Below are 14,109 nucleotides of genomic sequence, written 5' to 3'. Positions count from 1 at the left end.
CATTCTGGCTACTTGAAGCTTCAATCACCGAGAGAAAAGAACAGTTATAGTGTCATGTGAAAATTAAACAAGCTGGAGTGCAAATTTGGGCAGAATGTCTGAAAGAAAAAAATCGTAATAAGGTTTTGGAACTTTTTATTTTTGCTGTCATTCATTTGTTTGAGAAGGGAATTTCAGGTAGCATTATCATCATTAAAAAAAGGGGTAGTTGATGTTATGCACTTTCAATGACATGTCTTCAGTTTCTTTTAATGGTATTTTAGAAGAGATCTGATAACAAGAAGACAGAAGAAAGCCTAGGGAAGGTGAAAGTTGTAGGTTTCTAAATCAATCCATATAGCTTTTTTAGGCTTTATGTTTTTTATTACGCACTTTCAGCCCAGGTAAGACAGTCCTCATAGGCAATTAAGTTGCGAGTTAGAATGAATTAAGTTTTGTGAAATGGTTTGCCTTTTTTTTTTCTTCTTTAATCCAAATGACTGTCATTTACAAAGAGATACTTCATTTTACTGAAAGTGCTTTTCTGTCTAAGGGGAATGCTTAATTGCAGCCACAAATCACCTCAAATGCTTTCATAGGAAGATAAAATAAGTTAAAAATCGTGCATCATTTTGAAAATGCAGGTTCTGAATTCAATATAAGATGCAGATTTCTATTTTTTAAACTCATCTGCTTTCTTCAAGAACTCTATCCTAGCCAGACATCGTGTAAAAGTGTTCTTCAGGCCATCCCAACAAGCCTTTTTAGGATCTGAAACAATTACCAGGACTATCTACAGTGACCATTATCCAAAAACTGGTGACAAACCTCTCTCCGCATTTTTATTCAGATAAAGCATCTTTGCATTTTGTAGGTCTGGAAACTACAGTAGTTATGATAAATAAGTGTAATTGCTCAGCATTAGGGGAATTTTCTATCCCAACTGTGCCACGTGGCTCATTCTCAGGCATTTGGAGAATATACCCGCACAGTATGTTCACCTTTATAGGTTTTTTTCACTTTTCGTGTGCCGGTGAGAGATGATTTTAAATGCAGTTGTTGATACCGTTTCAGAAACCCTACTGTATTACAACCGAATGGTTCTTTTTCTAGTAGAATAATCAAAGCAAATGAAATGTGAATAAAGCTGTTCCTCCAAGGCCTTCTTTATGGCCTGCTTTTACAGGGAGCCTTATCTCAAATTTCATTCTTTGGAGAGTAAAAAGAAAATAGCAGGGGATAAAAGTCCTGCGTGACACAGCCTTTCACCATTGTGGTGAGGTTTTTTTTGGTCATTTGGTTTGATGCACGTGCAGGTATGTCCAAAACCCGTTTGAAGAGCCATGCACGCATTGTGTGTCCAGATCTACCTCCCTTGATGCTCCACTTCATGAAAATGCTAAGAACTTTTCACTGCTTTTATTTTTACTTGCTCTCTCTAAGAGTATCATCGACCAGAGTGTGATTCCTTATCAGGTATGCTGGTTCACACACGGACATAAACGTTGATCTCTGGGATAGCCACAGATCAAATTGCTTTTCTGACGTCTTAATAGTTACATGGCAGGTGTGTATGAATAAATGGGAGCATTTATGGGAAGTACTTTTAGAATATTTTTCTTAGATTCTGACTGGTAAACATTTTTTATTCTTATAAAGATTAAATTATGTTAGGATAAGATAACCAGAAGTATTTGAATTTTAAATAAATAAATAACACCGCGTGTGACTGTGAATGTGTCTGTGAAGCAGAAAATAGAGAATATCTGTTAGGTCTTTAATGCCACCCAAGGCTTCCCATTTATAAAACCTCACTTTCTTGTAATTTGGCTGGTCTTTAATTGCCAACTGGGGCTAGATTTATTTTTAGAAAAAATATCTCTAAAATACTTATTCTTTCTGAGAAAGAGAAGAAATACATTGCACATGTTAGCAAATTCTGGTGACCTTTTCTGTGGAAAATCTTCAGGCTGGGAATTTGCATCTTCGCATTTCTCAGTAAGAGCTGTTGAGTAAAGGTTGGGCCTTTCGCCGTTCGTCTGAAAGCACACCAAAATTTTGGCTTCGTTACGCACCTTTGGAGAAGTGCAGTGCTCACACCCGTGTCGAAAGCTTCTAGTTCATGATGGCTAAGCTTCTGGATGGGCACAGCTCTGCCCATAAAGAGGACCAAGCTAAGGGCAAGGACCTTGCAAAGGTCCTGAGCCAAGGGTGCCTTCCCTCGCCGTGATTTTTGGGCTCCCATACCCGCAGGGCTCTTGCTGCCCGCAGGAAGGTGTTGTCTGCCCTAAGTGCCAAGAAGAGAGGAGAAATATAGGATGCACAAGTGGGCTTGCGAGCCAAGAGAATTAAGAGAACGTATGGCCAAGTTCACAGAAGCAGGAGTCTCCTGAAGAAATGAGAGGCAAGAAGAATGAAGCTCAGTGCCAACAGCTTGGTGGGACTCAGTGGCGGAAGTTTCTCATTTCACATCACACGGATTTGCTGCTACATTGCTCCAGCCATGCAGTGAAGGGTTGCAGGGTCCGAGCCCAGTGACATTGCCCATCTGAACACTGACCTTCAGGTTCCTGAGACAAGACAAGGATCTGCTGATGAGAGCAATAGTGCGCTACTGTGTAATTTGTAATTATACCACGACATCGTGCACAGCAGGCCAAAATAGGGTGACACAAGTCACTCCAATCCTTTCTTTCCCAGATTCGTCAGTGTTCGATTTTGCATCCTCAACTCTCTTAAGAAATACGTAAAATTAATGTTTTCCAATAAATAATCTATTTCTGATGGCAGTCTGTATAATCCTGCCAATACAGAACACATATAGTGCGTCACCGTTGCAGTGTAAAGTGGTAGGAGGATTCTTGGTGCAAATCTGCTGTGCATTTATATTTGGATATTTATATCTTTTGTTTTACATTTATATCTTGCTCAGCCACCCTGGTAGCGTGCTCGAAGGGGTTTTCCCCCTTGGCAGGATGCAGGATGGAGCTGAGCAGTCGCTGCCTCGAGTGCTGTGTTCGCTGGGACCGCCAGCAGTTAGGACTCCTGGCTGGTGACGACGTGATGAGGACAGGTCGTCCTTCAACTGCAGCATGTCACAGCAGATAGGACCCCCATCCTCCTCCTGCTTTTAGGCTGTGCAGTGTAGTTGTACCACTGGAGTATGAAATCTCTGAACTTTTAGGGCTGTTCCCCACTGCAAGAGATGCTCAGACATCCATACATTTTTCTTTACCTTTTCTCTACTTCCATTTTCTTCTTTGGAGATCTTTTGATTAAATGAAGACCTCAGAAAGCATCTGTTTTTCATTACCATTATCATTTAATCGAGCTATCCTTGAACATTCAAACTTAACGTCTCTCATCCATATCCTCTAGTCCTCCGTGCCATGCACAGTTTCATTCTTAATAACTTTTTCCTGCTATCAAGTTTAAATCTGCTTTCCTAAGCTCTTGACCGTTTGTTCTTTATCACAAGTGTTGCTGAGCACTCATAAAATCCCCTCTTGCAGAGTCATTGCCATCTAGTAGCTTTCTCCTAATCTGTGATTACTTCGTGGTTTGTATCAAGTAAAATAAGGATATATTTTTTGATCCTTACCAGTATTAAGTGAACCACTGTTGTCTTGTTTACGCCGAGAAATTAAAGCCTGTTGGAACACTTCAACCACCAAGAATTCAGTTTTCTAATGAAGATAAAGTTTGCTGGAGATTGAAGCGTGGGTCTTTAGGAGAGATCTGAGCTGGTGATTAATGCCAGGTACTGGGAGCCCAAAGTTCTTAATTACACCTTTTGGTAGCACTGACCTTTCCTATGGCCTCGCGCAAGCAATTCAGTCTCTGCTGTGGGAAACACTTAGAAACGCCATCAAGCTATTGCGGGATAAGGAGTTGACCGTAGGTCAGCACATTCGAGCTCTTCTAGTTTGCTGGAACTTTGTATGTGGCCGTTCTCCCTCTAAAAGTTGCTTTGCATTTGTGTTGGCTTAGCCATTTTTAAGCATTTTTAGGGATTATAGAACTGTGAGCTGTTCCCTTCGCTTTATTGGAAGTTGCTTATTTCAAATGCAGGTTGCTTTGTCTCTCCTTTCCCATCTGAAAGAGATACAGTGGTATTTGGCTACGTGGTGCAGGTGTTATAAGAGCTAATTCACTTTTTTTTTATGAGTTCTGTGCATCAAAAGCACTGTGTAAATAAGGTTACAGAGAAATTGGAGAATATTACAAATTTGTTGGCTGACACGGAAAAAATGCAGTAAGTCAGTTTAATGTGGCTCCATCAACCTTGACAGCACTCCCTTAAGAACATCAGCGGTTGTCACTCAGAGCTGGTGACATTAGTCCTATTATTTCGGAGATAAGCCCAGGAGTGGTCGCACTGCTCCCTTCCCAAATGACTCCACAGCTTCCCTGTTTGATAAAGCCTATTCACATTATCGATCTGTGAAAGCCGGGGAGTAAAACTGCCGTCCTCTGCACTTCTCTCCATGCAGCATCTCTCCTTGGCGAGGCGGTTTTCAGACTTAATGCGAAGGGTCCCTCTGCAGAAGCAACACCTGCGTCACCAAAATGCGTCGCTCTGGACTGACGGAGTCAACACCGCAGAGGCTTTAGGGAGCAAAATTGTTTAGATTTGAAAGAAATCATGCTGCTACGATTGACAGGAGCTCTGGGGTCAGTCCTTTGAAGGGAAGCTGCCTCTGCGATGCTGAACGTGGAGACAGAAAATGTACGGGCAATGAAGCAGAACCCGTTGAAGTTTTGGGGGATAAGATTATTCCCCAAAAGTCATCCCTAAGTTAATGACTTAGCTAGGTCATCCCTAGTAAATGCTAGCCACTCTGAAACTATTTGAAATGTGTCAATTGAGAGAAAAAAATCTTCTGTAGTGAAGAAGAGGTGGCTTTCAGGGTGCAGAGGGTGATGCCACGTACATTAGGAGGTCCAGGTTCAAACACTTGCTTCTGCTACTAATCTGTAAATCAAAGATAAAAACGATCCCAGCCCATCCAGAAGTGGAATTAAAATATAACAGAGAGCAAGGCACGTGCATGCAGTGATGACGAAGGCAATACAAATACCATCCATGTTTCTCTTAGATAGAATATCTCAGTCTGTTAGGACCACTGATACTAATCCCTAATTATTTAAATATATAAAAAATTGAATTATTTAAATATATATAAATTTGAGACTTATTTTGTTGCCTCAAACGTAAATGAAAGAAATGATGGGGTAGTTTCTAGAAGAAACTCCTATCTGGTAAACAGATGGCATCACTGAGATAAAGATATTTTGCAGGAGGAGATGGCAAACATTTTGTGCTAAAATATTCCCGGAATCGGTATGCTGCTCTGCGCACACAGGAATGGGATCCTAGAATGGAACAATAACGCATAATAAAAATATAGCATTATACAGACATACATAATGCAGTATGATAGTGGCATAATATACATTCCATTGCTTCTTTTTTTTTTTTCCTGATATCTCTAGACTTTGAACTAGAATATACTTGCGTTCATTTTAGAGATGGGGAACTCAAGTGTGGGAATTGAGTGACCAACACCAGAAGGAAGTTTGCCTTTTCAAAGTGATTTCTGACATCCTGATTGCTTTGGGGGGTTTATTTTAAAAGAAGTGGTCTCACCAGTATGTCTCAAGTAGAGCAAAGTCAGTGATTTTTGAACAGCTAAACAGGACTCATGTGTGGGGTGTGGATTCTCACCAGTTCTCCATTTTGTCAGTTCTCCTTCCTCAACCATCGAGTCGGTCTCACGAGCTGTTGGCATTTTATGGATATTTTGGTGGCCACCTTATAGATCTTTTCTACGCTTCACACCTCATGTCATAGTCTGTCTTGTCTCCCCCACTGCCAGTGCTTGGCTCTCAGATGTAGGAATTGGAAATGCAACACGAACACATTTAACTACGTGGTTTAACTACATTGAGTTCTTCCTTTTGTGTTTTCCAGATTCATCAAGGAGATAGAGCACGCCATGGAGCTCGGCCCAGCCAAACAGTGTCCGCTCCGTGAGTTCCTCACCATGTACATCAAGAACATCTTCCTCAATCAGGTCCTGGCTGAGATCAATAAGGAAATCGAAGGAGTCACGAAGGCATCTGATCCTCTGAAGATCCTGGCTAATGCAGATACCATGAAGATCCTAGGGGTGCAGAGGCCTCTCCTGCAGGTAGGAGCTGAGTGAACTTCCAGCAGCCTCTTACTGTCCATCTAACCATGACCCGGTTGTGTATCTGACATGAACACACAAAATTTGTCTATTAATGTTAACTGCAGTCTCTTGCAGTGTTGCTTCTAGTGTATATAGTCTTTCCTCTCCTAGTCTCTACACGCAGGTGTGTAGGTGAGTGTGTCTCTCTTGATAAATATACCAAATGTGCAACTAATGGCATCCTTGCATCTTTCCTGACATGTACCATTATTAAAGCACCTGGCTGTCATCATGATGACTCGTTACCAGCCTTAAAGCCCTACAAAAAAGCTAATTTTCAAGGTTTTTGATGATGTGTGTCTCCCTTAGAAGTTCTGGGGATGCTCACAAATCACAGAGCTGTGCGATTGGGCTAAACACACACGGCAAACTACCAGGGAGGAGCAGAGACGAGGTTTTGCTGCCTCCCAAGTGCAGTGTGTTTGTGATTTATGTGGTGCTGGTGCAGCAAGGCAGCTGTATTGCTTCCTCAGCCAGATAAGAGAGATTGGAGAGATTCGGCTTTGAAGTTAAGAGTATTTATATGAGAGGTCTCTTATGAAACAGATTTTAAAGCTCTGATGTGGAGCAGTGATAATAGCAATAAACACACTTCTCAGCCTAACTACATGGGTAACAGGACAGTTCAGAAGCCTCAGAAAAATATTCTTATATTATACTTGTTGCATGGGACTAAAAGGAATGAATTAACTGTCAGCTCCAACTCTTGCTGTGATTTGGGTCAAGCTCTTTTAATCCTTTTAAATAACTCCCTCTTATCTATAAAATCATCTCCTCAGGGATCAATAATGTTTACAATGTTCTTAGGAAACTTAGTGCATCTCCTAGGATTTGTACGGCTGCTTTCCACCTTAGTTTATATCTTTAAAATATGTGCATATTTTAATGATATCTAATAACAGCAATAACTGTTGTTAGGGTTATTATTTGGGAGAAGTCCTTAGGTTTTCTGCATTTTTTAATGGTTGCTAAAGCTGTGCCCATCTGGATGCTTTGGGGATGGGGATGGGATGGTTCTTTCAGAGGCAAAGCAAAATTAGATTCCTTCTGAGAGTTTTCAGAAGTCTTTAGAGGGGAATGGGATCCTTAGAAGGGAGCCAGAATCTTCTCTACATGGTTCAGAAAATCTCCATGAGTTAAAATGATGTCTTGGAGCAGGCACAGCATCCCTGGGCTAGTTTCTTCCCAAGATACACCTTTAACAGCGTTCTCAAACTCTGCTATCACAACTGAGAGGTGGATGAATAAAGCCCACTGTAAATAAAACAACAACATAAAAATTGTTTCAGCCTCGCTGTTCACTGAGCATGCACAATGTAAGTTTACAACAGGGCATTGCAACGAGAGCAGTTTATGGCTGGGTGTCTTCGTGTTGAGCCCTCTTGTAAGCTGAAGATGGATTTGATGACATTTGTCTTTTTTTTTTTTCCCTTGGCACTGCGAAAGTATTGCCAATCAGGTGTAAGATGTTATAGTAAAATCGCAGCAGGAGTGGTTATGAAACAACAGCTGAGTATTGAAAACAACTTTAATGAGAACAGAAGGAGTTTTATAGATCAAGAACTCAAATGCGTTGGCTGGGCAGGGATAGCAGGAACACGGCAGAGTGGGGAAGAAATGACAAAATACACCCTTGTTTTACAATTATCTGCAGTGCTAGTAATTCCTCACCGTTGCAAGTGCCTAGGAGAAGAGAAATAGGACAAATCTGTGACACTTGTAGAAGTCTTCCAAACCTTGATTTTCAGAACAGGGTAGAAAAAAAAAAATTTAGGGCACTTCTGGCTTCCGCAACAAGAAAACTATCTGAAGATTGAAACTGTGAGTTACAATAAAAAGCAAAACTCTACTTATTCGTGGTTTCAAGGCTCCATTGTGGATGTTGCTTAAAGTTAATTTGGGGATAATAGAAATAATTTGGGGTATTGTGTTGTACTGTGTATTGTTTGCCTTTCTTTTGTTTTGTCTTCTGAGAATCAAAGCGGGTGAGAGCCTGAACTCAGCCTGCGCAGGCGTCTGACCTTATCGAGAGCTGAAAATATTTTATAGTAATATTAGCATGTAAGCTTTGGAACAGGACCATGAGGGCTGTTAACCTTGCAAATTTGTTTTGGATTCTTAATGCAGTAATGTATTTCTGTGGATTGTAGCTTCATTGGGAGCCAATGACAATGTGTTATATCAATACATTTTCTTAAAGTTCATTTGGGGTTGAAGAGACAGAATGGGTTGGAATTTTCTCGGCCAGCCCCTATAATTTATTTCTCATGATGGATGGAAATAATTTTGAACTGGAATTATTCTTGGTCAAAATGTACATGGTCAGAAGGTCTGCCTGTTCCCGACATTATAGAAGGGTAATTTTGTGAAAGAGAAGAAAAATCGCTGCCTCTTTGAACCAAGTCATCCAAATAGCTCCCTAAAATAATTTTATTGATTTTACATTAAAAGAAAAAGCGCTATTTCTACACTGACAGTGCTAGAGCCTGAAATCTTTGCCCTGATCGCATCATGGGTACAATGAAAATATAGCGTGTGGCGTGAATGATCCTTGCACCTCTCTCCCAGTGCTGTGTTACTTTTTCCTGCCTCGTGTCGTTCGTGGAGGGGTTCATGGTTCAGCCATCCCACTCCTTTCTATCCTGAAGATCTTTCAGAAGCTTCTGCAACAGGAGCTGGAGCTGTGATTTGAACACGACTCGAGGATTTATCAGTTCCCACTGCACAGGCTGATAATAGCTGCTTTTTGATAACTATCAGCACATGTTTGAACTGAATTAGCTTAGAGATGAGAGGTTTTCTAGCATCCTCTGCCATCATATCCTCACAGACAAATCCAGTTCCTTAAAGATTATGCCCCCCCAAAAAAATTCAGCTACCCATTGTAAATACTTCAGTTAAAGAGGAGGATTGTTTTATTTTCCATTCTTCCAGCTTTAAATGTAAAATATTGTAAATCCGTCTCCTTTTAAGAGGGACTGAATAACCATGAAACTAATTTGTTTCAGAATTATTCCACATTAAACTTTATGCTGTAATTGTTTAAATCAATACCAAATTAGGCTACAAGCAGCTCGACAGCTTCCTCTAGCCTGTTCTCGTACGGTTCGTGTCGAAGTGATAAATCTTCCCAGCTAGGTGGGCGCTACTAACAGTGGCCTTGGACATGTGGTGCCCCGTCTCCATCCAACAAAAAGCGCACGTTGCTTCCATCATAAAACCCTGTACCAGCAGAGCAGGATTTTCCCTCAAAGCATCAGTGCAACCGTTGCTTTTTAGCGCAGAATTACGCAGATGACAGGCACGATAGCTCTCTGGCAGTGCTCCAGCGGCTGAAAACCCAGCAAAAAAACCTCCTTCAGAAGTCAGAACGTGCAGCTGTTTGCAGGATAATGACTTGCTGGAGCTAATTACCCCATCGCCCGCACCGCTTAGCCTGCGCACAAAGTCACTCGCCTGTGACTTTCCAAGGAGATGTCGCTGGTGGCTTTGGCATGTTTTCTTCCCGTCAAATTACTGGGTGTTAAGAAGAAGAACGGTCACAGTGAGTGGCATTTAAATGGCTCACCAGTAGTCATGGGTGCATGCTTTGATAGCAAGTAGATGTTATTATTTATTAGTGTAAACAAATTGGTTGTCTTTTCAGGCTGGCTTCCAGCAATCAAAATCCATTAAGGACCAGGCTTGGCTGATCAATTGGATTTTTCCCATTCAGGGACAAGTGTAGCTTCAGAGGCATCACCTGTGGTTCTGGTCCTTGCATTTCAACTATTTTATGGTGACACGGCGTCTAAAACAGTATGAAGTGCTTTGCAGGTGTTTTCATCTCTCGTGTGTTGTGTTTGTTTTGTCTGTACAGCCAAAATGTCAGGAGGTTAAGACTGACCAAGTCAGTGGCAGGATTTCCAGCTGAACCCTAGAGTCCTGAATCCTCTTTTTCATTTGGAAATGAGAGACAAAATTATCTCTCCGTGGGAGTCTGAATCTCCCTATTCCTTTAAATATTTCTTTAGATAATTCTTCCTCTAGGGGAAACGTTTAGAGTAGTTACTGCCTTTTGTGGAAGCTTTTACAAGGCTCCCATGTAAGTCATCTGCAGATGTGTAAGTTCTCCACTGAGGCTGATCGTGGAGCTGTAAGTTACATAAAAGCAATTGCTAGCTTTAGGCAAACCATTATGGCAGTGCTTCAATTTATTTTAAAAATCAGGTTTAACATGCACATTCAGTAAAGCCTAGGTAGGAGATGGCTTTAAGTTGCACATGCTCCTATTGAAGCAGAATTCCTTGCAGGCAGAATTGTTTTCTTCCTCTCCAGGAGTGGAAAAGCAAAGTCAGTTTGCACAAACCATGCTAAAGATGTGACTCAGGTTGGACCCAAAGGAAGCAGTTGCACGTGTGAGGTCTCTGTGGCCTGTTATTAATCCCTGCAGCCTCTGGGTGTCTCTTCCACTGGTAGGTACAACGCTGCGTTGGAGTTGGCCAGAATCCATATAACCCGTCTTTGTAAATCCAGGTTAATATTCCATGTCTCTCATGACCGGAGACTCAACACCAAGCTGCTCTTGACCATGTGATTTTTATCTAGAACATGTGAGAATGGATTCCTCATTTAAACAAACTTTTCGAGAGCAAGCAAAATCACGGCTGATCTACCTGGAACGTGCTCTATTAGAAATTAGCACCGCAGAGAAATGTAAAAGCCTAAGTCGTGATTGCAAGCAGTGGGAGTTGGGTGCAAAATGTGATCATGGTGCTACCTGAAACCACCTACTTGTTCTGTTCACCTCACCAAGTATCTATATATGATAGATATCATTACCAGTATTTCTAGATATTTAATAACCATTTTTGAATATGTACATACCCAGTGTCATAGGATCATAGCAATGTTGGTTGAAAAGTGACCTCTGGAGGTTGATCTCATCTGTCTGAACCTCCAGCACAAAACTGAACTCCGGCCAACACCAGGTCAGATCAGTCAAGGCTTTTTCTCAGAATCACAGAATGTTTTTGGTTGGATGGGATGCCTAGAGGTCATCTGGTCCAACCCCTCTGTTCAAGCAGGACCATGTGAGCTGCTTGCCCAGGAAGGACGACTCTCAGTAAGTCTTGAAAACTTCCAGGGATGGAGATTCTCTGGGAAATGGTTCTGCACTACTCTCCTGCTGGAAGGTTTTTTCGTAGGTCTAACCTGAGTCTCCTGAGCCACATTTTTTGACTTCTGTCCTTTATTATGTCACGTGTATGATATACAAAGCAGACCAAGAATCTTCACTTAAACCACATAGTATTTTTGTTTTGTGGAAATGCAAAGCCTGCTGCACACAGTTCAGCTCTTGCATCCATGTAAAACGTATCGTAGACAAATACATAATACAATGAGTGAGCAATTGGTAAATGGGTCAGGCTCAAAGGGTTGTAGTAAATGGGGTTACGTCAGGTTTGCAGCCAGTCACTACTGGGGTTCTGCAGGACTCCACTGCAGGGACAGTTCTCTTTAATGTTTTAGTGTTTAAAGGACTCAAATGTGTACTGAGTTTACAGCTGAAACTAAATTAGGAGGAGCTGTTGAAGAAACAGAAACCTTGTAGGGAGATCTTGGCAAACTCTAGGACTGGGAAATCGCCAGCAATATGAAGTTTAACAAGAGAATATGCCAGATACTGCATCTGGGACATGCCCTGTATATATGTATAGAGTGTGGGACGAAAGGCTGGAGAGGGGCCCCATGGAAAGGGATCTGGTGGTTCTGATCAGGACCAAGTTGGACATGAGTCAACAGAGTGCCCTGGCAGCCAGGGAGGCAACTGCACCCTGGGGTGCCTCAGGCACAGCATGGCCTGGGCGAGGGGAGGGATTGCCCCGCTCTGCTCCGTGCTGGGGCGGCCGCACCTCAAGCACTGTGTGTGGTTTTGGGTGCCACAATATAAGAAGGACATAAAACTATCAGAGAGTGTCCAAAGGAGGGCTACGAAGATGGGGAAGGGTCTAGAGGGGAAGACGTGTGAGGAATGGCTGAGGGCCCTTGGTGTGTTCAGCCCCGAGCAGAGCAGGCCGAGGGGAGGCCTCATGGCGGCCTGCAGCTCCCTCACGAGGGGAGCGGAGGGGCAGGCGCTGAGCTCTGCTCTCTGGGGACAGCGACAGGACCCGAGGGAACGGCATGGAGCTGGGACAGGGGAGGGTCAGGCTGGGGGTTAGGGACAGGTTCTGCACCCAGAGGTGGTCGGGCACTGGGACAGGCTGCCCAGGGACATGGTCACGGCACCGAGCCTGATGGAGTTCAAGAAGTGTTTGGACACCGCCCTCAGACACAGGGTTTGGTTTTCGGGTGGTCCTTTGTGGAGCCAGGAGTTGGACTCGGTGATCCTGGTGGGTCCCTTCGAACTTGTGATGATTTGTGGCTCTATGTGTCAGAGCTACATTAAATGTGAGGCAGATCCAGTAATCCAGCGTCCGTATTACATCCACTTCTGCCTGTGGTTGTATCTTGGTATATCTGATCTCTGGTTTAAATTATTCTGGTGTTATTAAAGTATACCTCCCTGTTTTGTGCTACTGGGGTCAATCTAGCTACAGTGATCTTGACAGTACTAGAGATGAAAGTGTCTATGAAGGGGTTATGAATCTAATCCAAAGATGTCATGGGAAAAATAGACCAGTTAATAAAAAGAGATCACCCAGTCTTGTATCCCTGAGCAATTACATTGTGCTTTTCATCAGTATATCTTAAATGTTTTTTTTCAAGAATGTAATTGGTAAAACTTGCTATTCAAAGACTGCTTTTCTAGCATGGCTTTCTCACTAAATCTTTGTGTTTGTACTACATCAACCAACATCATTCCTAGGGTCCAATACTTCACGGTGAATTCATGTCATTAACTCCACTTGCTCAGGGTTGTGTCTTCTCGGTTATTTTAGAAGACTGCCCGGGCCAGGAAAGCTGCATTTCCAACCGTAAGCTGTGGGTTTGAAAAAAATGATGACTTGCTCTGAACATCCTTGGGAACTGGCAGCATCAGGTTGGAAAAGCACAACCTCCTCAGCTGCTGGTGGCGAGAAACCCAGCTGGAATGGGGTCAAACCTCGTGTTTTCAGGGCAGGTTGGAAGGTGTGGATGAGCTGCTGTCTCTTTTGATCTTTGGGCTGCAGGACTTTTTGGTGGACAAGCAGGAGAGAAGTAATGGTTTCTGACAAATCTGCTGACAGGGATGGAACCACATTAGCACTCTGTCAATCTGATCTTCCAAGAGCTGCCTTTTCTGAGACGTATTTGACTTTACTGGCTATCAAAGGCATCCTCAGTTTTTGGTCTATATGGGAAGCAGCAGGAAGCGAAGGGAGAGATGGATTGCCGCATGGCCAACACGAAGCTGTGGGGATCAGCTGCTCGCAGGGAGCAGAAGGGGCGTTAAGCCCTCAAGGTTACTCTGGGAGCTGGAGTGAGAGCAAGGAGAGGTTGTCTTTGCCTCTGTGAATTTTCTGTGTCTGTTTTTCCTGGTCATTAGTCTCATAAGCAGGACTCTAGCCAAAGTGGAAAGGGAAACATACTCCAATTCTTGCACACTGGAGATGGCTGAAATGTAAAAGAGAGTTAAAAAAAAAAAAAAAGCTATCACTGTCTTCTTGGCCTCGAAGATGGACATCTCACTGTCTGTGTCATTGTAGTTCCCTGTACAGCTTCTGGATTAATCCTGTCTCCATTGACGCAGTCTCTATTGACCTGGAAGGGTTTCCCATTTCTTTTGCTCCTGAATTAACGTATTTTTTTTAGGGTAATGGGATAAACTACGTGCATTGTTTGGTTCTCTCTTTCTAGTTCCTTTTGGTAGGATTTTAGTTTAAAATCCTACACTCACCATGCATGCAACTATTTCTGTCTGGCCAGAAGTCAA

General features: G+C 42.6%; 1 protein-coding gene across 3 annotated transcripts in view; it reads left to right on the top strand.

The window, feature by feature from the left end:
• The window catches only part of EXOC4 (exocyst complex component 4), a 382,597-nt gene that overhangs the window by 273,410 nt on the left and 95,078 nt on the right, over positions 1 to 14,109 (top strand). For all 3 annotated transcript variants that reach the window (XM_083819252.1, XM_083819251.1, XM_083819253.1), the window contains one exon: positions 5,954 to 6,173. In XM_083819252.1, the coding sequence (XP_083675378.1) occupies positions 5,954 to 6,173 (220 nt within the window). The remainder of the gene's footprint in view (positions 1 to 5,953; positions 6,174 to 14,109) is intronic.

The sequence above is a fragment of the Anser anser genome, assembly GCF_964211835.1.
Source record: "Anser anser genome assembly, chromosome: 1".
Classification (NCBI taxonomy): Eukaryota; Metazoa; Chordata; class Aves; order Anseriformes; family Anatidae; genus Anser; species Anser anser.
The sequence above is the reverse complement of the archived record's forward strand: the minus strand, read 5'-3'. Positions and strand labels throughout refer to the sequence as shown.